General features: G+C 36.4%; 3 protein-coding genes across 7 annotated transcripts in view; 2 read left to right on the top strand and 1 right to left on the bottom strand.

Annotated features, from left to right (window-relative positions):
• Positions 1 to 24,305, bottom strand: part of LOC306858459 (apoptotic protease-activating factor 1-like) — a 40,604-nt gene extending 16,299 nt beyond the window's left edge. The window contains exons 1-25 of one of the 5 annotated variants that reach the window (XR_013783211.1): positions 14,526 to 14,657; positions 12,834 to 13,054; positions 12,567 to 12,756; positions 12,290 to 12,487; positions 11,702 to 11,891; positions 11,509 to 11,621; positions 11,020 to 11,151; positions 10,594 to 10,832; positions 10,270 to 10,437; positions 10,066 to 10,197; positions 9,864 to 9,977; positions 9,181 to 9,365; positions 8,960 to 9,086; positions 8,749 to 8,874; positions 8,388 to 8,528; positions 7,091 to 7,216; positions 6,649 to 6,801; positions 6,232 to 6,360; positions 5,453 to 5,578; positions 5,217 to 5,336; positions 4,994 to 5,119; positions 3,337 to 3,462; positions 2,619 to 2,637; positions 1,435 to 1,560; positions 553 to 678 (exon numbers count right to left, since the gene is read on the bottom strand). Coding sequence is in view for 4 of the 5 variants with exons in the window: in XM_079399019.1 (XP_079255145.1) it covers positions 553 to 678; positions 1,435 to 1,560; positions 2,509 to 2,637; positions 3,337 to 3,462; positions 4,994 to 5,119; positions 5,217 to 5,336; positions 5,453 to 5,578; positions 6,232 to 6,360; positions 6,649 to 6,801; positions 7,091 to 7,216; positions 8,388 to 8,528; positions 8,749 to 8,874; positions 8,960 to 9,086; positions 9,181 to 9,365; positions 9,864 to 9,977; positions 10,066 to 10,197; positions 10,270 to 10,437; positions 10,594 to 10,832; positions 11,020 to 11,151; positions 11,509 to 11,621; positions 11,702 to 11,891; positions 12,290 to 12,487; positions 12,567 to 12,756; positions 12,834 to 12,971 (3,480 nt within the window). In the remaining variant the exon portion in view is untranslated. Of the gene's footprint in view, positions 1 to 552; positions 679 to 1,434; positions 1,561 to 2,508; positions 2,638 to 3,336; positions 3,463 to 4,993; positions 5,120 to 5,216; positions 5,337 to 5,452; positions 5,579 to 6,231; positions 6,361 to 6,648; positions 6,802 to 7,090; positions 7,217 to 8,387; positions 8,529 to 8,748; positions 8,875 to 8,959; positions 9,087 to 9,180; positions 9,366 to 9,863; positions 9,978 to 10,065; positions 10,198 to 10,269; positions 10,438 to 10,593; positions 10,833 to 11,019; positions 11,152 to 11,508; positions 11,622 to 11,701; positions 11,892 to 12,289; positions 12,488 to 12,566; positions 12,757 to 12,833; positions 13,055 to 14,157; positions 14,483 to 14,525; positions 14,679 to 24,130 lie in introns of those variants that run through there. The other 4 variants (XM_079399019.1, XM_079399022.1, XM_079399020.1 and 1 more) reach the window with 4 other exon arrangements.
• avpr2l (arginine vasopressin receptor 2, like) lies at positions 16,709 to 18,421 on the top strand (the record flags this gene model as incomplete). Its single annotated transcript, XM_079398629.1, has 2 exons — positions 16,709 to 17,555; positions 18,342 to 18,421. The coding sequence occupies 2 exons, from the start codon at positions 16,709 to 16,711 to the stop codon at positions 18,419 to 18,421; spliced, it is 927 nt and encodes a 308-aa protein (XP_079254755.1).
• On the top strand, positions 21,871 to 23,417 carry dnajb9b (DnaJ heat shock protein family (Hsp40) member B9b). The gene is made up of 3 exons (XM_079399023.1): positions 21,871 to 21,931; positions 22,507 to 22,737; positions 22,835 to 23,417. The coding sequence occupies exons 2-3, from the start codon at positions 22,521 to 22,523 to the stop codon at positions 23,257 to 23,259; spliced, it is 642 nt and encodes a 213-aa protein (XP_079255149.1). The 5' UTR covers positions 21,871 to 21,931; positions 22,507 to 22,520; the 3' UTR covers positions 23,260 to 23,417.
• Positions 24,306 to 25,967: the final 1,662 nt, after the last annotated feature.

The raw sequence follows: 25,967 nt of genomic DNA on the forward strand, positions 1-25,967 counted from the left end.
GAGTTTTGAGGTTTCAAGATGTATTTGTTCCTACATCACTTTTCTTAACATCTCTATTTGCTCTCAATGTGGCCATAATGTCTGCTCACATTTACAATTATCCAAAATTCACCATTGTAGATTACCTTTGCCATTACAATTTCTTTACAACCGTATGTGTGTGATTATTTAATTAGAGAAACTATTGTCACCTATAATGTGTAGAATTAAAAAAAAAAAGTGTGCAGTTAATATGTAGAACTGCTGCCAACACAGCTGTCAAAAAAAAGTGACTGGGAAGCACAACTACCAGGAACAAACGGATTGTAAGTTGTTGGGGTTTTTTTCTTCTTTTTACAAAAAGATCTGAGAGTACTTTAATTCGGCATCATTAATGGCTTCTTGGTTTAAATAAAAAAAGAAAAAAGTAATAATAAAATAGGAATGGGGTCACAAATATCAAAAATCCTCAGCATACCAAAATCTTTCTGAAGCTTGATCAAGGCCACATTCAGATCTTCACTGCTTTTAACAGATGATTCACAGTTTGAAGCAGCTTAAGATTATACTTACCCTGATTTCTCCATTGTCGTCACCTGTCGCAAGTCGCTTGTTGTCCCAAGAAAAACGGCAGCTACGGACGCAGTCCTTGTGTCCCTTCAGCAAAAAAGTCATCTCCCACGGGGTACTGCTCCACACCTTAGGGAACAAAATCAGCAGCCATTTTACTGCATGAACTGAACAAGAGCAAATCTAATAACATTGCTATTTTGTGCTATAAAATATTTTGAAGAGCTCTAATGTCACTTTTAATAGATCTCTTTGTGAAATTGTTAATCTAATAAATGGAATCAGAACAAAGCTGAGCAAATAATCCAAACTGCTGCTTGAAATTTGTTTTTCCATCTCTAATTTTAGTCAGTTAGTCATTATTTGTGGCGGGTCCATTTGGCATGAATGATTTTTCTGATCAGCTCTCCAAATTCACTTTGCCGTCCTCTCTCTCTCATCAGTGAGAAGTTCTGGCAGACAGACGTGAACATGGCATCTCATTAGAAAGCTCTTCTGGTATAGGCGGTGTCATATGGAGCGAGAGAACTTCATCTCATTACGCTCTCAGATGAGCAGAATGGACTCTGACCTCTGATACCACAAACAGAGGACGTCATGCGTGTGTGTACGTGTATCTGTGAGCTTTTGTACTGCGCTCACGCAAAGTTAATTAGTCAGAATTTGGCTGTACAATGCCATCATTAAGGCAAGCACCCAGGGCTCAGTAAAGATACTCCAGATAGTCACCTAGCACAGTCCTAACAGTGTAACGGGAGCAGGTGTTCACACAGTCAGAGTCCAGAATCTAAACACAGAGGCGGCCAAAGCTCTGAGATTTTAGTGCGAACAATATCTTGTCCGCTGACACTGATCTGATGTATGAATCTGTGCCTATTCTCTGACCTTAGCAGTCCTATCGGCTGATGTGGTGGCAAAGAGATATCCGTCAGAGGACACGTCACATGACAGGACAGCACCCTTATGACACTCAAGGTCTTGCAGCATCTGACCTCTGTTCAGATCCCAGACCTGCAAAGAGAAACAGACTGCTTTTCTGAAAATGGAAGGAGCATTGCATTAATATAATACACTTCAGTGTACCACGACATGATTTAAATAATTAAAACTTTGAAAATTGAAATGCATGACAATTATAAATGTACCTAAACAAAAAACAAGGGAACTCTGATATGAAAGGTTGCTATAGTTTTAAACATTCAAGTACATATTTTGGCCTCTCACCTCAGATGACTACAAAAAAAAGCCGCATTCATATATAATTCTATATATATATATATATATATAATAAAAAAGAATTTTACTTAGTCCTTTATCGTAGTAAAAATAATAATAAAAAAAAAATCTAGATCCTACAAAGTTAAAGCCTAATTCATACTAAATTTGCCCTCCTGTTAACCAGTTAGGTGTAGTCAGTTTTAAAAACAGTAATTTTATTCATTTTTTTCCATTCTTTTTCTATTCCAAGATAATTACACAAATACCTAAAATCTATTTCAAACTATTTAGACCTCATACAAATGGAACAGAAAATAAAAAAGCTTTTATAATTCACTGAGACTTTGAATCGAGGCCATGCACCTCTTTTTATAGACCAAATTTAAATGGTTCTGGCAGATTTTTGTACCCTATTTGTGGAAAGTGGCAGGAAGTTGTGGACCATGTAAACAGTCTTTCCCACAGAAGCTCCGATTACAACTGGGGTGAAGTGTAACGACTACTGCTGATGAGATCCTAAAAAAGCTGTTTGCAAGTGATTAAGCTCATGCATCACCTATTTATCATGATTGACTGCTTTCAGTCCACAATTTGGTCTTGATAACCATGTTTTGCACCGAAAGCAATGCAGTCTATAGAAAAGAGTTAAATGGGGTCTACACGTCATCTTTCATACTCTGTGCGCTTTAGTTGGATTTATTCATTGGCAAACACAGAGAAATTAGCAGAGGTTCTGTTTACCTTAACAGTGCCATCAAACGACCAAGAGAACAGGTGAGAGGAAGTAGAGTTGTTCAACAGGTGAAACTTCCTGACTGGCTCCTTATGGCCCTCCAGCACCACACACTCACCTGTCCTCCACTTCCACACCTGCAGACAAAGACAATGCTCATCCTCTCAAAGGTTAACATTGACATTTAAGGTCTACTGAAACTGAGCCAATCTACTGAAATCTTGCCAAGCATATAGCATTGAAGTATTGATTTTGGTTCGAAGTGATAAACTTTCTTAGTACTACGGGCTACTATCCATTCTTACAGAATATTAATGTCCATGCAGCAGCTCACAACTATCAATTACTAAACAGCCCCCCCCCCCCCCACACATACATCCTCAGCTTGTCATCAACGACACAATGAATCAATGAGCCCTGTAATGACCCAATGCCTAAAACTCCTCAAACTAACACAACAGCTGCAGCAGAAGTTTGTGAGCATGTGGCATAATTACTAAACTGCAAATTGGTAGACTTGTCATTCAACTCTCCTCACAGCCAGAAAATAATGCACATAAGGTTATTTAAAAAAAAATAATGTAATATCCCCACATTCTAACACAAAAACAGTAATTTGTCCTCACTGAAAGAATAATTCTGCATGAGGTACAGACCAAACTTCCAGGAGAAGAAAAAAAAAAAAAAGTGCGAGTATGATTCCACATAAGCTTTTACATAAACATGAATGTTTGGTTAATTATGTTAAAAAAACGTGATAACTGAAATTTATTTGTATTTGACTAAAGAACTGAACATAATAGACCACATCTTTGCTAAGAGAAACAGTCAATTACCCGGACAGTGGTGTCTTCTGAGGATGTGATGAGGGTTTCACCATCATCAGTGAACTGACAGTGGTGAACAGTCCTAGTGTGACCAGTGAGAGTCGGTGATGTTTTTCCAGATGGAACCTCCAACACCTTCAGACAGACAGACAGACAGACAGACAGACAGACAGACAATGTAAAACTTTGTTCAAATGCAACTGCAACTTTTCATTTTATTTGCATTTACTTAATTGTGTACAGTTATTTTGCATAGCACTACTGAAATTTAGAGAGAAAAAAATTAACCTTTTAAAAAGTGAGAAAATAAATATTGTGACCAAATAAGAAAAAGATAATGTGACTGCAAAATGCTCAGCAAACCTTTACACAACTACTTGACACTGACATAAAAACTAAGTAATGAAAGCATTATCTAAAAGACTCGAATATATAGATATAAATAACCTTATAACTATATAGGCCTGAACTACTAATGACACTCATATTCAGCTGTAATCTCAAACTTCAGCAGCAATACATCATGTAAATGCGATTAAGAAAGTGCACACTTAAAGATGGGTTAGTTTGCCCCTCTGTGTCTGGCATTCAGAAATGCCAGACTGACTATCGGCCCTCAAAAATATTGATGTATTTTTGCTTACGGAGCTGGTGTTCTGGTCTTGCATGCCCATGATCAAATGCAGTGAAAATCAGCTTCAGGTTGTGAGATGCAAGAAACCCACCATTACAGACTAACTGCATTTACTGAAAGACAATTGCTTTAGTAGTGAGCTGTTCACATATGCCATGTTCTGCACAGTCCAGTAACGATTTGGTGCCCTCTGGTGTTTCATAATGTTACCAACATTACTGCAGACGAAGGAGAGCCTTACATAAAAAAAAGCTACAAATAACTATAAAACCTTACATCAAACATTTTAAAGTTAAGATAAAATGGCCAGCTCTATCAACCCCACAATTACCACTAAAATAGTTCCATTAGTTTAAAAAATAGTTTAAAAGTAAAATGTAACAAAAAAACAACAACAAAAACACTAACAAAATACATATATAAAAAAAGTGTGTTGTAATTGTCCGTGGTAAACAGTATGTCATAGTGACTTCATTTGTACTAAACCAGGTACATTCTTTAAAGTTTTTCATTTTAAATTCATTTTACTGCTTTTCTAAATCCATCTGTCCAGCTCTCTTTCAGGTGAACACACAATCAGGCAGAGATGGAGAGGAGCAATCTAAATAAATGGCTGTTTGGCAGTAAACATGTGTAACGTAAGATTGAGAGAACACTGCTTATTTTATCAGTCAGCTATTACCTCTAGGCGTCCCCGCTGTCCCCGATGCACCAGTCACATCTATTACACTACAGTACACACTGTGCAACACAGGAGGACAACGCTCGCCTCCAGCACGACGACATTCAGTAGGAAGAGAAGGGAAGGGACTGGTTTGGGAAAGGAAGGGCGAGAGATTAGAGGGCTGAGTGCAGTTGACAGCCATGGCAAATCTCATTGCTGGAGGAGAGTCAAAACACCCACAAGCATCCTGAAGGCTATTTTTACCCAGAGTGCTTTGCATGCTCATCCAAAAACCCAAGAAATTGAGTAGAGAATTAGGAAGAGAGCATTGGCGATGATGATAATAACCCACAGGTGAGCTGAAATACCTGTGCAGTTCCGTCCTCAGTTCCCAGGGCCACAAACGAAGCATTTCTGCTGATGCAAGTACAGCGAATCCTGGATGGCAACTCTTCGCTCTCGAACAGAACATCACCTGCCGATCCAGTCCGTACCTGATTGCAGAGTTAGATGTCATATATTGTACATGCAATCAACCAAAAAAACAGCAGCAAGCTAACAGTAGATACGCAGGTCTCTGGTGGACCGTACCTGTAATCTATTTCTGCTGTCTGGTGCCACTATTGTAATGTCACTGTGGGAGAAGAGAACATCAGAATCCCTCTTCAGAGCCGCAGCAGAGGAGGTGTGAACCCGATCCGTCTCCCACAGCTAGACAAGCGTTAACACTTGTTGTGATAAATACAGTCAATACTGTACAAACAATAACTGCAAAAAAAAAAACTGTCACGCTACAGGAAGAGAGCGACCGACCAAAGCTAGCTTACCCTGATGGTCTGATCATCAGAGGAGGACAACAGGAGTGAGCCATCGGGTGAAAACTGGACACAGTGAACCCAGCTCAGGTGACCATTGCATTCGGCTCTCTTTTTACTGGTCTCAAAGTTCCACAACTTAAAATAAATAAATAAAAACCCCAGCATTAACAAATCAAGATTACCATATTCCATGTTTTCTACACTTCTGTTCAAATGTTTGGGGTCAAACTAATATTCCTACATTCAGCAATGATGCATTAAATTGATCAACTGACACTTAAGAAATTACAAATGATTTTCAAATAAATTTAATACTTTTGAACTACTAGGACTAATTTACTGAACTAATAATTTAGCATTTATTTTGAACTTTCCATTCAAAGAAACCTGTTATCATGGTTTCTACATTAAAAAAAAAAAAAAAAATCAGCTGTCAGAGTAGTAAGTAACATTTAAAATAGGAAAAGTTACTAAATTTCACAATATTACTGTACATATACATATATATATATATATATATATATATATACACACACATACACCTCACAAACCTCTCACAACACTTCGACGTTGCTTGGTCAAACTAAAACACAACTAAGGGGTTACAGCAGATGCAACGTCTAAGAGTTTAAGTAGATTTCAACTGAATATTAAAAAATTCAGTCTTTTGGTCACAAAACCATCATATGGAAACAAAATTGCTAACCTAGAGTTAAGTGAAGAGGCAAAATGTGTTTGGAAATTATATCTACAGAATAATTCAAATATATTTTCACTTTGTGTTGTACCTCTACAGTGTAATGAGAGAGTGCAACGGCCAGCAGACTGCTGTTGGGACACGCATGGCAGTATTGCACTGTGCTCAGACGACTCGTCTTCATCTCCAACAGCATGTCTGACGTCTTCACATCAAACACCTACATGCATACAATACAGACAATATACAAAAAAATCTTCCAACAACTTCAGTAGATAACTGATAGAGGAATTTGCGTTTTATGAATGCTATTATTTGAATTGGTGCATTAAAGTACATTATCATAAGATTATGCCTGTTAAATTTAAGTGTTTGTGTGACTGATGTGAATCAAATTAATATATATATATATATATATATATAAAGCTGTTACAGGCACCAAATCAAAAATATTGAGTGGCGATGCCAACTCCTCTCATTTCACAACACTACTCACAAAATCACTTACAAACACAGCGTTTCTGGCAGCACAAATGATCCGTGAGCCATCGGCCGACCAAGTGCTGCATTTCACGATGGCTTTTATTTCATCGTCACTCTCTGGGAAAAAACTATTGACATCAATTGATTTCCACTCGTTCGCAGATGACACCTCAAACAGCTGACAGATACAAAAGACAACAGTGCAAGAAACATAAGAGAACACCTGTACTGAACAAAGATGATCCAGCAGTTTGACACTTATAAATGTGAAAATGGGAGGATGTAGATTAAGTTGTTTTTATATTCTATAGAATATAAGTAATATTTAATTCGATAAAAAAAAATGCATTAAAATTAAAATATTAAAAACATGCATATATATTGTATTTGATTATTAATTTGCTTGCTTATTTAATGGAAGTAAAACAGGCAGCCAATAAATAAAAACAAAGAAACGGTTAAGCAACCTTCAAGGTGCCGTCACTGGATGAAGTGGCGAGGTAGGTGTCGCTGGGAGAAAAGCAACAGTGATTGACAGGGTCCATGTGTCCAAACATAGTGTTCTGAGAGCTCGGCTTGTTGGGGTTCCATAGCTGCAAGAAAGAGATGGAAAGAAGTGAAAGATGGCAAAAAGGTAAGATGAATAGAGGAAAGGGACAAAGTATGCTTTGTGTAGGGGTCTTGATCACTCTGTCAGGGTCTATTGAACAGGACAGCCTATATAAGAGAAGAACATATTTAGTCTGCAGGAAACGTATTGTGTTCAACACATCTGCGGTTACATTCTCCAAATCTCATTTCAGGGTGTTTCTTTCACTCCTCATGCCTAGATATTCCACGAAATGCCCCTTTTGTGCTCACGCCTCCACCGGGGGGGTGCTCTCATTACGTTTTTGACACCCGTGCTCACTCACTCTCCATTTTCGCACCTTCAAACTCCTGCTGTCACACTCCTACAGATCTCCCACAATTCTCTGCTAATTTCACAAGCTGTAAAATTGCACGGCTGCCCCGTTCCCCTCCTCTGCTGTTCTGAGCGAGCGTCCTACCAGCTGTCATTCTCATTACTCATGTTCACCAAATCTGCCTCTAAGTGTGGAAAGAGGAAATGGAGGGTGCAGGAAAAAAAAAAAAAAGTGCAGATGAGATTTAATTATCAAACTCAGAGCGCCACTACTACACACCTGCTTTCTGCACCGTTATGCACTGGCCATTCCTTTAAGCTAATTTTATTAAAGAATTTTAAAGTTATCAGTCTGAATCATTCTGAGAAAATGCTTCACTGGAGTGGCTAAAGAAATAACTTGGTAACTTATTCAGCAAATCGTGACTCAAAAGGAAGATGCCAAGTGTTACACAAAATCAGTTCATTAGAATATACTTACCAAGTACTCATACAACAACGTACTTAATGTAATGAATGAATAAAATTCTAGTATTAAAAAACTCCTGAAATAGCAAAAATATAAACAATTCTAAATCAAACAGTAAATTACAATACTACTAAATTATAATACTAAAAATTCTAACAAAATTATAAAACTACTAAAAAGTCTAACAAAAAATCTAAAACTTCAGAAGTATAAACATTAAGGGGGAAAAAAAATCAAAAACAGTAAATAATGAAGAATTCTAAAAATTCTAAAAGTAAAAAAAAAAAAAAAAAACTCAAGAACTAAAAAAAAACTACTATCCTACTGTACATTACAAAAAAAAAAACTAACATTTTAAAAAGTAAAACTTCAAACACTAAAAGCATCTCACCTTAGTGTTGGTGACTTTATCGTTTGAGCAGGTGGCCAGCAGAACACGTCGGCCTGTATTGGTGAACTGGCAGTGGTTTATTTGCTCCTCGTGTTCCTCCCCAAACTCTCTGATAAGAGTACCTCGCTCAACACTCCACAACTACAACACACAAAACAAACTTCATCCTCCTGACAGATTTTTGATCAATGTTAACAGAACTTTACCACATGATAACAGTACAGAGTCTGAAGTCTGTTAAGCAACAAAAAGGAAAAGAAACGGTTTACACATTTGTAAGAGTATGAGGCTGAATATTTAAAACCTGGAGCAAACTATTCCCCTACAGAAAGATTCTGACCAACAAATAAAGTGGGCTAACCTTAACCTTCCTGTCACTGGAGCAGGTTGCAATGTAACGGTCATCTGGAGAAAAGGCACAGCACAGAATGTCTTCGTCATGAGCCTGAAGCTCCAGAAGTTTCTCTCCAGAGGTTGTTTTAAACACCTGTTGAGTACAAAAAGACAAATTTGGCCATCACATAATACTGAACACAGCGTCAAGACAAACAGCAAGACACATGGATATTTACCCGCAGCGCCTTGTTGGCCCCACAAGAGGCGATTTTACTCCCATCTTTAGAGAAGCAAGCATAGTAGACAGACCCCTGGTGAGGATGCATGACCAGCAGAGACAAACTGTCCTTATTATTTTTGTTCCTAAAAAGTCAAAACACGCTTTTAAGCAAAATCAATCTGTTTTCAATCTGATCTACTACATGAAAGTTACTGTGAGGCAGTGAGAGATGCATACATCCAGTCCAGATAGAGCTGCTCTCTGCTGGCCGCCTTCTGCGCCTGCATCAAGGCCTGTCTGTAAACCTCTGAACACACGGGCTGAGACAGAGCCAACTGCACTACGTCAGGAAACGGCCTCTGCTCCAAATGATGTCCGTTTAAAGACAGGAACTCCTGAAACTGCAGTCTCACCTCACTGTTCTGTGTGAAAACGCCACAATTTATCATTAAACAGAACAGGAGGAGGTGTGTTATTGTGGCTAAGATCACAACTGATTTTATTAGCCATAAAATGTTCACGTAATAATTCTAAATGTTCTATTGCTTTCATATGGTTTTGCTAATTAAAAGATTTTGCAAAAAGTTAAGTGCAAAAGTTTCTTAGTTTTAAGTTAACTTTTAGAATTTTAGAACATTTGAAATGCACCACTTTAATTTAAAATACATATATTTAAAAAATTACAAATTAAATTACACAAACCCTTTTAAAAACAAGCCATTATCAAATTTGTATCATATGTATGGGTGTCCAGACTGAGGCACAACAATCAAATAGTGACTTTTGCCAATCTGGCCTGTTAATACAAACTGCATTCTGTGCCAATTTCATGTAAATACTTTATTTGAGCAGTCTAAACTGATTAAGACATTGAATTGTAAGGAATATCAATAGAAATTCAAATTTAACAGTATAAATACCTCTTTGTCTAGTGTTTCACCATATTCTACAAAGTCGTTGATAAGATGGGCGGATCCCATAAACTGAGCTTTCTCTTTGACCCAGTCCAAGGAAAACATCAGTGAATAAAGCTCCTGAAATGAGAGAACTGAATGTTCATGATGTACCAGTAATAATTAGAAGATTATACATAAGATATGTTAGGCCATACTGTAACATTACCTTAGACAGACCTGCTTTAGCCATGTGGTACGGGAGGAAGCGGTACCAATACGAACAGTCTATTTCTCCAGAGCTGGGTGGCCTTTCATTATAGACCTGCTGGTATTGACGGACCAACTTTTTATGCAGTTCCTACAGGAAACATGACAATTCAGACTTTCCTCTCTGGTGGTCTCTCATGAAAAGACATGCAACATAACTCACAGCAATTTGATCACGATTCTGTTCGATGAGAAAGTCCAGCTGCAGATCATGAAGGTAATAGTGGTATGGTCGCTTGTTACAGTCTCGAAACAGCAGAGATTTATTCACAAACTCCTGTAGGACGTCCTCCACTTCCTCCAACTCCAGATCCCACAGCACCGACAGAACCTACATGACAGAAAACAAATAAAATCCAACAACAAAAAGTTAAAAAAAATCCATCCTTATGTCAAATTTGCAAGTACAATATAACAAAGCATTTTAATGGCATTGATTCTGTATCTAGCACTCCTTTAGTAGTTGGCAACAGATTTTAAGCCTGACCTTAGCAGGCACTTTGACATCTTTCTGCATGATGCTCAGGTCTCTGTACAGATCTCGGTGTCCGGGCTCCAAAACCTGCAGGCTGGCATCCATGGCCTGGTCCAGAGCTTCATAGTCATAGGACGATGACTTGCGGATCCGCTTGAACTGCTTCTTCTGAAGCTGTCGCAGGTAGTAGCTCCAGCGGTCAGGGAACTCTCTTAATAAAGCTCCAATGAGAGAAACAACCAGAGGAGAACCTAACATAAAAAGAGTTTACAATGGTCAGGTGTGTAAAGGACTAAACTAATTATACTTCATTACTATAACCATAGTATTAAGTACTATTACTCTGTTGCTATTCAAAATGCTGTCTTTAAAAAATTATCAAACGTGACCCAGCACCTAGAGGTTCAGGTTCAGTTTTGCATAAAGATTGATTCGTACCTTTACATTCGCTCACAATGCTGCGGGCCTGTTCTGGAAGTTTCTGTGGTTTCCCGTTAACATACAAAGCAAGAATTTCCAGGGCTTTCTCCTCATCTAGACCACTCTCAACAGGCACTTCAAAGCTTGTACCTACACACAAAGAGAGAGAAGCACACACACAAACATGAACCCTTACTTTTGAATGAAATTAGGATGTTAAATGAATTATGCAAGATAACCACAACAATATAGACAAAGGAACATTTCTCTCATAACCTCAGCTGAAAATAGCTCATCTCCAAGACCAGCTGCTCTTCATTATCAGAGTTTTATGTAATTTCATTTAGTTCAGGATTTGCCTTGGATTTTTTTTTTCAAATTTCAGACGCAAGCAGGCACAAGATCTACCTAGACACGGACTAACCTAGAACCTTTTTATAGAATATCCACTCGGTGTAGTTGGCCCAGAATCCAGCTATGCATTGCAAACTAAGATGAACTACTCACCACTTACGGAGTCAGCCAGACTTCGATTGCGAGTCGTCAGAAGAACTCTGCACTGGATATCAAAGGACCTGAGAGTAGAGCTATCCCAAACATCGTCCAGAATAAGCAGGCACCTGATGGATGAACATAAGAGAAAGGGGCTGATGTTCTGAGTAAATAAAGTGAACTAATACCATATCCTTCCAGCTCTTACCTGGGGAACCTGCGCAGCATTAGGAACCGTAGGCGCTCTTTGGCCTCCTCAATGGAGCAGGGTGGCCGCTGACTGGTTTCTGAACTTTGACCCTGCTCCAAACGGAAACATAAAGACTGCATCCTTACCAACAGGTCTGCCCGCTCACATTGGCCAACAGAAAGCCAGTGAACACCACCTGGAAAACACTCTGAGCAACAGAGAGAAAAATAAATAAATTATAAGCCCTGTAGTCTCTTAGAAAATAAACTCTTAAAACATACCTTTATTTACTTTTAATTGAAATAATTTGTCCTCCATTATTTTTCTTTTTGATTTTCACTCAGTGTAGAATATATTAACGATTCACAATAGAAAAAGCAAATAAACAAAAAAAAACTAATTTAAAATAAAAAATATGCTAAAACAAATGTAAAAAAAATAAAATCAAAAACATGAACAAAAAACAAAAAGACAGAATCAATAAATAATTCAAATAAAATGCACAAAACAATACACAAAACACCCAAACAAAATAAATTAGAAAGCTTAACATTTAAAAATATATAAGCCTTCTTTAATAAAATCACAAAATCCTAAAGTCATTACCCTTAATGAGGGCATGGTCTCGAACAGCCTCGGCAGCCATCACAGACTTCCCTGAGCCTGCCATGCCAAACACAGTGACCCAGCCCGGCGTATTCTGCAGTCGGTACAGCTTCTCCCGGATCAGGTTGAGCAGAGCAGGTCGGCTCACAAACACCACAGGTCTCTGAGGCACGCCACCTTCACTTAGAATCGCCTGGACTAGAATAAAAAAACAAAAACTCCAGCATCTCATACCAACCTTCTTCAAAAACAAGTTCATACATGTCCAAGTGGTTACCAGAGGGAGACACTCCATCAGCAAAGCTCCTCTCTCCCTCAGGGCTGAGGAGCGGCAGGTCATTATGAAGGAGGTTGGCCAGATCGCCATAACTCTCCCTGATCAGCGCATTGTAGAAGGAGATGTAGGCCCTGTTGTCTTTCCTCAATAGCACCTCTAGCAGGGCTGTGGCCTGCTCTCTTCTATTAGGCTGGACAAGCAAGAAAAAGGTAAACTTGACTTACATTCACTTTTTAAAATTGAACATGTTTAAACACCACAACAAACCTTGCTAAGCACCCTTGATTCTTCATCATTCGTCAGGACGCCGTCGCTGACCATGTGGTCCATCAAGTAGGAGGCTTTGATGTCCTGCTCCAGAGTGGTTTTGGAGCGCAGCAGGCAGCTACGAGCGCGTTCCTCCATCTCTGCATAAGCAGCGGTGCTCTTCTGAGGAACACTGCACTTAACTGATGGTTACTTAGTGCAACAGGACTGGATACATTGAACTATGTGGGAAAACACATACAAATTAAGCATTTTAACTACTAAAGCTGGGGCCATAATTCAGAAAAATTAAACTCCTAACAACTACTAGTTTAGTAACCATGGTAAATTCTGTTAGAGTCTTATTTACAACATTTCATTTTTCACATCCTAACTTTAGACTTGAGGTCTGTTCACACCAAGTTTCAATAATTGTTCTAATTTAATGAGAACAGAGAAGCCCACACTACAACTGTAACGAGAACAGAAACAATATAGTTGGAACCATTTTCAGAGCGATTTGTGGAAGTGTAACGGTTTGTGGAAGGAAAAAAAAAAACAAATGCAGCATGTTCTTATAAAAACCGTTACTGTGCATTAGTGTGGACACTAATATAATTATCTTTATAGTTAACATTCTTGGTGTGAACAGGCCATTGGGGTGGGAGAATAATGTAACGCTGCCTCAGGTCAAACAAAAGTCGCACATGTACCTATGGTTTATTTGGAAATTAATATTTTAGGCAACAACCTGCTCTTTATTGATTTTAAACGTTATAGTCCCGATCCTGGCTGCTGATTGGTCAGCACATAAAATCCACTAAATGGTAACAGTTGCAATTACAGGCCACGTACTACATCCTCTAGCAGAAGGATGAATTTTATTAAACTAACGGTTTTATAATAATAATAATAATTAATGTGCTATTAATAAATGCTGTTACTAATTAATACTCTTAAATACTAACGGCTGAGCAGCAGTGTTGCTCAACAATATTCAGTAGCGTTACATCATCCAGCGGAAAGATGCCACAAGAACGAATTAATGAACCAACCTTTTAATAATCATATATTTTGTCCGTGATATTTGGACTATTATTACTTCATTAAAAATATGCAACTTCAGGCCTTGTTGTATGGTAAATTCAGTCATAGCTACAAATTCTAAGCTACATAGACTACAGGGATTTTAATATTAGCCTAACAAACATCCTCCTTCAAACCATTATCAACAAATTCAGTCTGAACTTTTTAACTGGTAGTGCATAACAGGTCTTATCAAACATATCACATACAAGTTAACCCATAACAGGTCACAAGATTATGAACAATACCAGTAGCATACCTGTTTAACAAGTGCTCTTAAACCAAAACTAGACTTTTTATTTATATAACAGCATATCCACATCTGTATTTTTGTTAATAAAGTCTAGTTTTGGTCATGTCACTGAATAAGAAGAAAAACGATCTCTCTCTATGTAAAAAATAAAAAATGTGAATAATTCATGCCAACAAGCGCACGCGTCCAAAACACATAATTAACCTTATATTAGTCCAGCGGAGCAACTACTCGGACGACTAGGAAGAAGACACACTTCATTTACAGACTCAGGTGTGGTTAATCAGCCTAACGTTATAGTAACCTGAGTGCTAATAACTGACTTCTGATCAGTTCAAATTTAAATGAATTTTAAAAGGTATGGTGATACTTACAGATATTCGAGAATGAAATAGAGAAAAAAATAGAAAGACATGAGATAACACTTCCTGCTAAACAGAGACAAATGACGTTCAGTATGATAGCCCAAAGAAACCCAGTTAATAATAAAAAAAAAACTAAAGTGTGCGCTTCCTGCTTTTTAACACAAACAACGTCCCCGGTACGGTGCTGACCAATAGAGAAACGCCATGTAGTCACGTGACACGCTGAGGTAATGCAGAGTTGTAACTAGGCAGATAACCCCAAGTCCATTAAAAATAAAAAAAATAATAAACGCATGCAGTCCCTTCAGAAATAACTTTAAACAACGGTTTTTTTTCACAAGACAATACAACTATAATTTACGCGATATATCATTATGTAGTGTAAATAAATAATAAGAACATTAAATTCTATATTTATGGAGGCCTATGGTAGGCTATTATTTTTATATTGCATGGTAAATATTCAATTCATAAAAAGAGATTATGCCCTATAACCAAATCTGTTTTTATTAAGATTTCTAATTTAGTCTTTCAAACTTTTTACAATTATTTCCATTGTGTGCCTTTATAGTGCCCTGTAAAATGCATTAATTAGCCTACCTTGTTAATTGTTATTGGTAATATTATAAATGTTAATATTAATTGTTCTTTTGTTTTTAATTGGTCAAAGTTTATAGTGTTTGATCAAATAATTTATTATTTTATGGTGCTTAGGTGAAATCTGTAAAAATATTTAAATAGTTTTGATGCTTGTGCTAGAGATGTTTTGTCTACAATAAAATACAAAAGTACAAAACACAATAATACGACTATACACTTGAATAGAGTATATTTGTGCATTGTATCAGCTTTATTACAAGTCTTTGCTGCTGTAGTAAAGTAAAAAAAAAATGCTTGAAACGATATATAGCAAATAAATCAAGCTCGTTTAGTCAAAGCATCATCAAATATGAAAGTCAATTCATTACCAGTGTTTTTAATCTAAAACACACATGCATGCACACACACACACACACACACACAAATCATAAAAGAATGCTGATCAAAAGCTTGACTTTACTTCAGGGACACCACAATGGTCTGCTTAATTAAATCTGAAATATGCTATAATTTATTATTTAGAATATGCCATTTCAACATGAACTTTACTGTTAGAAATACAACCATATTTGAAGGTTTGGTTATTTGGATGTCTCTCACACACTTTACAGTATATGATGGATGTTTTTGCAGGATAGGTTAAAAGGAATTAAAAAGCTGACATAATTCATTCAGTGGGGCTGGTAATAGGCTATATTTTTTAATATATAATGTTTGCTGTTGACTTAAATAGTCCTGTAATGCAACACAAAATGCATTTTAAAGATACAAACAGTCTCTCTGTAAGGAATAGTTCACCAAACATCAGTTTGTTTCTTCATCAGAACAGATTTGGAGAAATAGCATCACATAATTTTGTCAGCAATGGATCCTCTGAAGTGAATGGGTGCCATCAAAATGAGAGTCCAAACAGCTGATAAAAACATCACAATAATCCACACCACTCCAGTACATCAATTAATGTCTTCTCATCTGAATTGGGAGAGAAATATCACAGATAAAGCACCTGTTTGGACTCATTCTGACGGCACCCATTCACTGCAGAGGATCCAATAGTGAGCAAGTGGATTTATTTTGGCCAGAAGTTAGATTTTAAAGTTAAATGTTAAAGTTTTCTGCAAATCTGTTCTGATGAAGAAACAAATTCATCTTAATATGCATTATATAAATAGAAAATGCAGTTGAAAGTCATTTTATAGATAATTAAGCACACTGCAGCACTCTTTTGTCACTTTTCATGGTTAATAAGATCTAAATCATAGATTATATTTAAATGCTTAAACCCTTATGGGAATTAAATCACAAGGCTAATTTGGTGATGTCAGGTTGCGATTGACCTCAAAAATATTAATGAGCAACTGCAGAAAAATTATGTCAAGTGTTTGTTCAGCGCGTAATTGAATATATGACTGAATGCCTGACGTGCGTGAACACAGGTAGCTTACCGGTAGTCACGTTGGAGTCCTCAGCACCAATTTGCGCCATAGCTCACCGTGCCGTGTGCGTAAGCGCTGAAGTGCAGCGGTCAAACACCTTCTAACATAACACACTAAACGGTCACATTCACTTTCTAAGGTGGGATTTATTGTACAATGGCTGATAACCTTAATTGCAGCAGCGGTAATTGCTCCAGTGAGCAGGAAGCGTTTGGTTTATCCGAGGGACACTTTGCGCTCGTGAAAGCTGCAGTTCTTGGGTGCATTTTCGTGCTGGCAACATTTAGCAATTTGTTCCTCCTCCATGCCCTTTGGAAAAGACGGAAAAGACGAACTCGAACTCAGCTGTTTCTTCTGCACCTGTGCCTGGCTGACCTGGTGGTCGCTTTCTTCCAAGTCCTGCCGCAGTTATCCATGGAGATTACGCACCGGTTCAAAGGCTCCGATCTGGTGTGCAAAGCGGTTAAGTATCTTCAAGTGGTCGGGATGTTCGTGTCCACGTACATGATCGTGGCCATGACCATAGATCGTTATCACGCGGTCTGCAAACCCATGGTGTCGTTCTTTAGAGGGTCTTTCCGCAGATATGTTGCCATAAGCGCAGCATGGCTCATCTCCCTGGTGTTCAGCGCTCCGCAGATGTTCATCTTCTCTCTCCAAGAAGTTGAGAAGAATGTTTTCGACTGCTGGGCGACGTTTATTGAGCCCTGGGGAGGCAGAATATACATAACGTGGATCACTCTGTCCGTGTTTGCTCTGCCGGCCGTAATCTTGATGTATTGTCAGATAAAGATTTGCACAGGGATCTATTTCAACATGAAGATGAAAGCCTTGCAGAGCAGCATAGGTGATGGGTGCTCCAGCTCTAAAGGGATATCAAGCGCAATGCTGAAGACTGTCAAAATGACTTTTATTATCATCCTGGTGTACACCCTCTGCTGGAGCCCGTTCTTCGTGGTCCAGCTCTGGTCAGCTTGGAGTCCAAACAGTGCGCCAACGCAAGGTTTGTCAAAGTTGCTGTTCAAAAGCCTGATATGCTTCTGTTTGGCATTTATATTTGACTTAGTAAAACATTGTTCCGTACAAGTTATTGAGTAATTATGTGAACCAACTAGAATCTTAAATATTTATTTGAAAGTTTATCATAAAAGATTACTAAATATTTTCAATATTATTTTTGTAAATATTTATACACATGTCCCTCCATTATTTTTCTAAAACATTTCTATGTTTAAATGCATAAAAGTTATTTTTAATAAGAAACTCTTTTTTAATGACAGGTTTTTTCACATCGCAGGTTTTGTCATCAGTTTGTCCATAAATCTTTTTGCATATATACATTTTTTATATAATAATTTTTTTTAGGCATTGATGAATAAAACAATATCAAATAACAAAAAGTAAAAATGTATGTCTCCATACATGGTTACAGTGTGGTAGGCAATATTTATCTCTTATGATAACAGATGTGACTGAAGGCCCATTAATGTGTATAAGTCATCATGTATATATGATTACTCACAACCATTTTCTGTTGTGAGAATAGTCCATCTCCGCTCAGCTGCAGATCTAGCAGATACATAGGCATTAGTAAAAACCATTCATTAGTTAGTAGCCAACATAAGAGCTGATCAGATTAAACTGAATCATGTTTTGACACCAGATGGTGCACACAGGCAATATTTTTGCACAGAGCACACAATCGGTTCCAAGTCTGAACACATCCTATATATATGCAATTTGTTATTTTGTGTGTGATTCTTAATTTAGTCTCGTAACTGTTCTACAGGGCCAGTGTTTGTCACTATCATGCTCCTCGCCAGTCTTAACAGCTGCACAAACCCATGGATCTACCTGTACTACAGCTAGAACCTCATGGACACTGATCACCCACCGTTCCTGCTGCTGAAGACATGGTCTAAGCAAATCATTATACACCCAATTTTCAAGCCTTTTCTAACAAGTGAAGAGATTTTGGCTATGGAAAGCTGCTGGATAATTTGGCAGGGCCATTTGTTCCTATTAAAATAAGAAATATAATACTTGTATAAATAAATTGAAGGAGATCTGTTTCCTTTGAATTGTTGCATGTGCATGTGCTAAACTGTAGATGTTCGTAGACTGAGGTTTCCTTGGAGTTTCTGACAGATGATATGAGTAATGGCACCTCGGCTTTGTGTGGTAATATCCCCTGTGATTTACAGGTAAAGAACCGGCCATTCTACACTAAGTGACTCATTACCATCATAAAGTCTTGTATCAAGAATAATGGCTCTTATTTAAAGAAAGTCAAGGTATAATTATAAATATTTTCCAGTATAGAATATAGATATTTAGCACAAAAATGAGCTGCAGATGTGATTGTCATAGTATAAATATAGAGAGAGATCTTTGATTAGCTGGTCAGGTGTTCACATTTTTCTATTACATACTGTCTTTTGTTTCATTTATAAAGCACTGTGAATTGTTTACGTGACTTATGTAAATTGCAATCCATTTAATGTGATTAAAGTAACGTTATTTTCCTTTCCTCATTTAAATGAGAATACAAAAGAGCCTGTGTATAAAAAGTTCTATAGGATTAAAATGATGTGTGACGGTTTTCATAGTCACAGTGTTGCTCTCGTACTTTCACACACACAAATGTCTTTGTATTGCAAAGCCTGTTTTCTGTCAAAGTAACTGTGTAGAGAATGCCTTCACACATTTTGAAATTCCTTAAATAAAGTGAAATGAAAAGAGAATGTTCCTTTACTAAAAAAACAGGATTCACACAATCATCAGTCAAAATTTTCAGCAATCAGCTATTCCCTCTGTTCCCATAAATAATAGAGCAATATTGAATATTTAATGCACCTGAATATAGTTCCTCACACATTTGTAGATTAAAATCAGTTCATCTTTTTGTATGAGGAGTCTGATATGGGTTTAATTATTCTCAAAATATGTATTATTTATATATTTATTTATTTAGCTAGGCCATAATTGCGCACTTGTAGCATGTTAAAAAAATTAAATCTCATTTATGCACCAAAAAAAAAAAAAAAGACTTCATTCTTCATATGAAAAACAATTAAGTAAATTAACTCACAAAAGGGTCTTGGTTAATGTGCTTGAGTTACAATAGTAAAGAGCATCTAACCTTTATGGAATTGCCGAATGACACAACATAATTGGTTTGCCTTTTCACTACACAAACTTTGTTTGGATTTGAGGCAAAATGGAAGCCTAAGGCAACTGTATCCAAGGTAGCTGTTGGGAAATGAAATTAGAGCATTTAGAGGCTGATAAAAAATGGTGGAGACCATTGTTGCCGAAGGGCAGGAGGGAAGGCAAAAGTTTTTTATGACAGCATTTTATGCCCCTTATCAAATTTGATACGGTGTATATTACGTCATTTAGGAAATGGCCTCTGAAAAATATGAGCAATAAGATCATTAGATTGGAAAATATTACAAAAACAGCAGATTTATTTTAAAATTGAATAGACCAGCATCATAGAACACAAAAAAAACGATACGGTCTGACCTCCCAAGCATGACAAAAGTCCATATACATCCAAAGAACAGTGCACTTAATACTTAAGAGTTATGCTGATCAATAAAATTGTACTGTTTCTCTTCAATAAACAGTTTTTAGAGGGCCACTTGAAATGTTTCAATGAGTCTATTTTGTTTGTAATGCACTATTAGCTGTTTTTAAGGCACTGATCTTTTGCTCCATCAATAATTCTCCCTCAAGGCTTGTGCTGTTTATTACCGTTCCAAACCCTGTTATTTACTGTAGGTCAAAGTCATACCGAACGAATAATTATTTTGAAGCACTCTCTGCCAGTCTGTGAATGAACATCACCTTTAACAATGAGGTGACCTCTGCCACACTGACACCATGTGGCCATGCATGTATGGAAAAAAAGACGGGTCTTATTAAATCCATTTCATATCCTCGCACTTCTGCAAAGCCACAACACAAAAACAATAAATATAAAGTGTTACTGACAGGTACTAAAATAAAAAGCTTTAACCTACGCTTATGAATGGAAAAACAAGTGTGTTTAGAGTTAATTCATATCTCATTTAGCTCACTATATCTATATTTAAAAGCTTTGTACTGCACCACTGCTAATTTTATTTGGATTGACATACTTTTTTGTCTGAACCTCTGTGAGGTAAGATATTTAATATGCATTGCTAAGGACTTCATTTGGACAACTTTAAAGGCGATTTTCTCAATATTTATATTTTTTTGCACCCTCAGATTCCAGATTTTCAAATGTATCAGCCAAATATTGTCCTATCCTAACAAACCATACATCAATGGAAAGCTTATGTATTCAAAGATGTATAAATCTCTCAAATTCAAAATCAATTTGGAAAAATTTACACTTATGACTGGTTTTGTGGTCCAGGGTCACAATTAATAGTAAATATTTCAATAATTTAAGAACCTATTCGCATACTGACATTTATCTGATGAAGGTTAATGGTCACTTGACATGCAGGTCAACACCTAAAATGTGTTTTGTTTTTAAAATAGTTTTGTATTTTAAAATGATTTAATTTATTTTTACATTTTTATTATTTAATTATTAGCTTTTCATTAACTCTCAAACCCCCAGCAGGTCCCTCATGAAGCAGGTTTACAAAAACCCAGGATGAGTAATTCATGTCCATCTTTAAAAACATACACAGTCTGGTTTCTGTGGTTTTCTAATATTTTAAAAGAAAGTTTTTTTTATTTTATTTTATTATTGTTTTACTATTTTATTTAATTTTATCAATGAAAAAAGAAAGAAAGAAAACAAAAGAATGTGAAAAATGTTTCCAGAACCCAGCCAACTGGAAAAGTGAGATTTTTGATAATTCAAGGAATTTTCTTGGATTTACTATCTTCAAGGAACCTTGTCTGTCTGAGACCCCACTTTGAGAAATAGGATGCATTGCTTGTTGTAAATAACCATAATTATTGGCCAAAATGTAAATGTTACATTATCTTAAATGAACAAAATTAACACAAATTAACATACAAACTCCTTATGTTATAACTTTAAACCGGATGTACTTTAAGAAAATCTTATATTTCAGACGCATATACTTTTAAAACAGGTATAATGATGTCTTACGGATAAAAACACCTTGACTGCGGTCCTTCAAAAGAATGACAGCTCATTCCCGCTACAGAAACAGGAAGTAACGTTCTGGCAAGCGTACCATATGCTCCCCGATGTGGACCAATCAAAACGCTCGTAGTCATTCATCGCGGGAATCAGCCAATCACGTTGCGAGTCGTGGAGCAGTAACTTTAGCGCTGTAACAGCGTTCAGAAAAACGATCAGCTGTTCTGCGTTTGATGTAACTTTGCGACGGAAACAAGCAGCGGGTAAGTAAACACCAGCACTTTTACCCTGTCTAAAATGTTTTACAAATAATATCTGATACATATAGCTGTTTAGATATGTTAGAGAATCACTCTGTTCTGTCGCATGTATTGAGGATAATGTTTAAATAACTCAGTTTGAAGCTGTCAAGAACATGTCCAGATCATAAAACAAAAGAAATAGGAAATCATATTTTGCTTTAAGAAAACGATGCTCTTTTTTATTATTAGTTATAGTTGACAACTATTTAAAATATACCTGCATCTCTTTTTAGGCACGTCAACCTCACAAGCAAATTTTAGGATTAATTGTGGCACATATTCTCATTACCGTCAAACAAATAATAAATTAGAATGATAAAGTTTTTTGTACGTTATGGTACCATTTATTTTATTGCCTGCCTTTATGTTGATTAAAAGTTAAAACGTTTACATGCCATAAAAGTAAATGCAGATGGACTACACATTATATAATTTATGCTGATTAAAATGTTACTATTATTATTACTCTGAAATGCTCCTCATGACACAAAAGCAACAAATGAACTGTGATCTCGCCTCTTGTTTCCTGTTACCAGCTCTGACCACAGACATGGCAACAGCTCAGTCAGTGTTCACTTTGGCTGTGAGCATTCTGCTCATCACAGAGTTCATTCTGGCCGAAAAAGACTACTACGAGATCCTGGGTGTGCCCAAAGATGCATCTGACCGGCAGATCAAAAAGGCTTTCCATAAATTAGCCATGAGGTATCACCCTGATAAAAACAAAAGCCCTGACGCAGAGGCAAAGTTCAGAGAGATCGCAGAGGGTGAGTCAGCATACCTGTGTAAAACAACACACGACACACCCTTCTGAACATTTTATGTGTTGATCAGTTATTAAGGCTATGTATTTTTGATTCCCAGCATATGAAACATTATCAGATGACAATCGGAGAAAGGAGTACGATCAGATGAGGAGCAGTCCGTTCTCCAGAGAGAGCCCGAGAGGAGGCGGTGACCACTTCCATCAACATTTTAGCTTCAACTTCGATGATATATTCAAAGACTCTGACAAGTTTGGACACAATCCTCATATGCATAATAAAAGACATTTCGAGAGGCACTTTCAGGCGCACAAAGAAGCACACAGCAGGCACAGGAGGCACTTTCAGCACTCTTTTGGTGGTGACATATTCGATGATGTGTTTGAGGATATGGAGAGGATGTTCTCTTTTAATGGACACCAGACTCGGACTCAAAGCCAGTTTCACAGTTCCACAAGGCAGCAGTGTAGGACTGTCACACAGCGAAGGGGCAACATGGTTACAACATACACAGACTGCTCTTGAGTTAATAGGTGTGTTGACTGAAACTGTAATTTAATTCTGTTTTGCTTTTCTTTGTGTTTTTGGATCAGTTCTGATGACCTCTATAAAATCGTCTGCAAGAATCACTTATTTTTGGGCATAACATCCTCAGTTTAAGGATCCTAAGTCTGACTTTATACAAAATTCACCATTTACAACATATTAATAATGTTATAATAGTTATAGTTAACTATTTCATCATATATTTTTGGCCACTTTATTTATATTTATATATATATATAGAGTCTAAATTCATTTACTTGCATTGTTCTAAATATATATAAAAAACAAAAATATTTTGCATTTACTCAAAATCTATTTTAAAGTTAGAAATGTATTTTCTTGCCCTTGAAGTACATTTTATTAATTTATAAATGTATTTACATTTTATAATAATTTAATGTATTTACATTTTATAATAACATTTCCCGAGGCTTGTAAACATATACAATTCTTAGCATATATTTTAAATATATCTGAAATATATTTTGGCCAGAAAAAAGAATATGTAGCCAATATGGGGGGGGGGTTGAAATAGCACTTTAATTGTTCATTATTTATCAGCTCTTAAGCTATCTATCATTTGTTATGAAGTCAAGATTTAGGGTCCTTAAAAGCACATTTAATTTTTAGGGTAAAGGGCTTCCGCATTTGTTTACATCCGATGCCTTTAAAACACATAATTGCATTTATCATAAGTGTTTATCATAAAGGTTATTTTGAAAGAGCCTTGAACCTGTTTAAGACATGTCAGTGATCACTAGAAGACATTTAAAGTGGTTTAGAAGTTAAAAAGTCCTGAAAGCGTGTAAAAGTTTGGTTTGCTTGATTTTGCACAATGTCATTTAATTACCTTTTTATGTTGTTTGCTGTCATGTCCTTAACAAGCATTTAACAGAATTTGAATATCTTCCATCTCGGTTAACATGATACCAAAGCAAGTGGCTCTTTTGAAGGGGAATTCCCTCACATGTGCAATAATGATCAAGATCTTGCTGTTGGGGGATCCTGTTAGCTGTAGGGCTTTCCTGAGGAAAACAAAAATATGTATATGATCAAATGAAGTGTCGTGCTAAAAACGGTTACTATTTTGTTTCAGGTTTTGTATCATGTTAAATTTCCATGTGAATGGAATGTTTTGAGCAATTACCTGAGGCACTTGTACAAAAAACCATGTATAATCATACTTTTTGTTTGAATAACTATTGAAATATATATATTGTACACTCCCTGTGGTTCTGTAAATGTGAATATATTTATTTGGCTCTCCAAAGATTTGATCTATAGCAAGACACTTTTGTCAGTTAGTTTAATCTGAATACTCCTATTTCTGTGCCAATAAACAAGTACCTCATGTTGAAGCTTTGTGTACAGTCAGAATGAAAAGCAGAATTAATAACCTTATATATTTGCTATTTTCGAACATAATGGAAAGCTAATGGTGTTCATGTTTTGTATTGAAAACTTTTTTTTTTTTTTTTATATAAGCAAGCACATGCTTGGGAATGAAAAACATGGAACAGAGCAGCTGATTCCATCATAAACTAATATTCATATCAACCCAAAGAATGTTTCAGAACAATTTAATGATCAAAAAACATTTTTTATCAATAAAAAAAAGTTACACTTAGGTCCATAGTGGACAAAAATGTCCATGTCAAAAAAACGTCATAAAAATTGGAAGCTTGGGAGCAGACTCATTGGTCTCATTTTAAAGAAGACCCATGGCAGATTAAAGTAGTAAAAATAGTTTAAAAAGTTTATGAAAATGATTTATGAACAATATTTTATTTTTTATTTTATGATAATTTTATACATGAAACATGTTGAACTCTAAACCTGCTAGAAAATCAAAGCCATAAATCTAAACAAGTTCCAAATTTGAGGATGACATCTCAAAAAATGAGCTTTCAGTAAAATTTCGTTCGGGCGCAGTATCAAATTTTCCCTATTAGATGCCAACAAAACTCTGCTGGTGCACACACTGCTTGGATTTGTGATTTGCAGTAGAGTTTCTCTCTATCAAATTTTACAAGAACACACATGCACATACACACAATTTATTTTATGACACATACAAACCACACTCAGACATCCATACCAACACAACCACACAATTATAGCTGCATTATTTATCCAACTGGCTCTATAACAGGAATAAAGCAAGTATTTACTTTATAGACCCTTTATAGACCAAACCTGAAAAAATCTGGTAAAAAATGTAATTTTGAAGCCTTGCCAACGGAATGAAAGCCTATTAACAAAAATGGCATAATTTTTCAGTTAAACGGCACCGCGATTAAAAATAGTGGTTTTAATGGGTTTCAATGGGGACATTTTTTATCCAAAAGGCACTGAGTGTAACTATTTTGTGTACCTAGTTCATACAAATTTTAAACTTGGGAGCACAGAGTTAAGTTTGGTCTCATTTTAAAGAAGACTCATGGCAGATTATCACTGAAGTAAAAAAAAAAAAAAAAAAAAATGAAACCAAAAAAAAAGTTATTGAAGTTTAATTTTATGAACAATATTTTATATAAAAGATATATTTTATGTTACATGCTGAACTCTAAACCTGCTAAAAAAAAATCAAAGCCATAAATCTAAACAAGTTGTGTTCCAAATGAGCTTTCAGTAAGATTTTGTTTGGGCGCAGTACCAACTTTTCCCCATTAGATGCCAACAAAACT

Source organism: Barbus barbus, assembly GCF_936440315.1.
Source record: "Barbus barbus genome assembly, chromosome: 39".
In the NCBI taxonomy this organism is placed as follows: domain Eukaryota; kingdom Metazoa; phylum Chordata; class Actinopteri; order Cypriniformes; family Cyprinidae; genus Barbus; species Barbus barbus.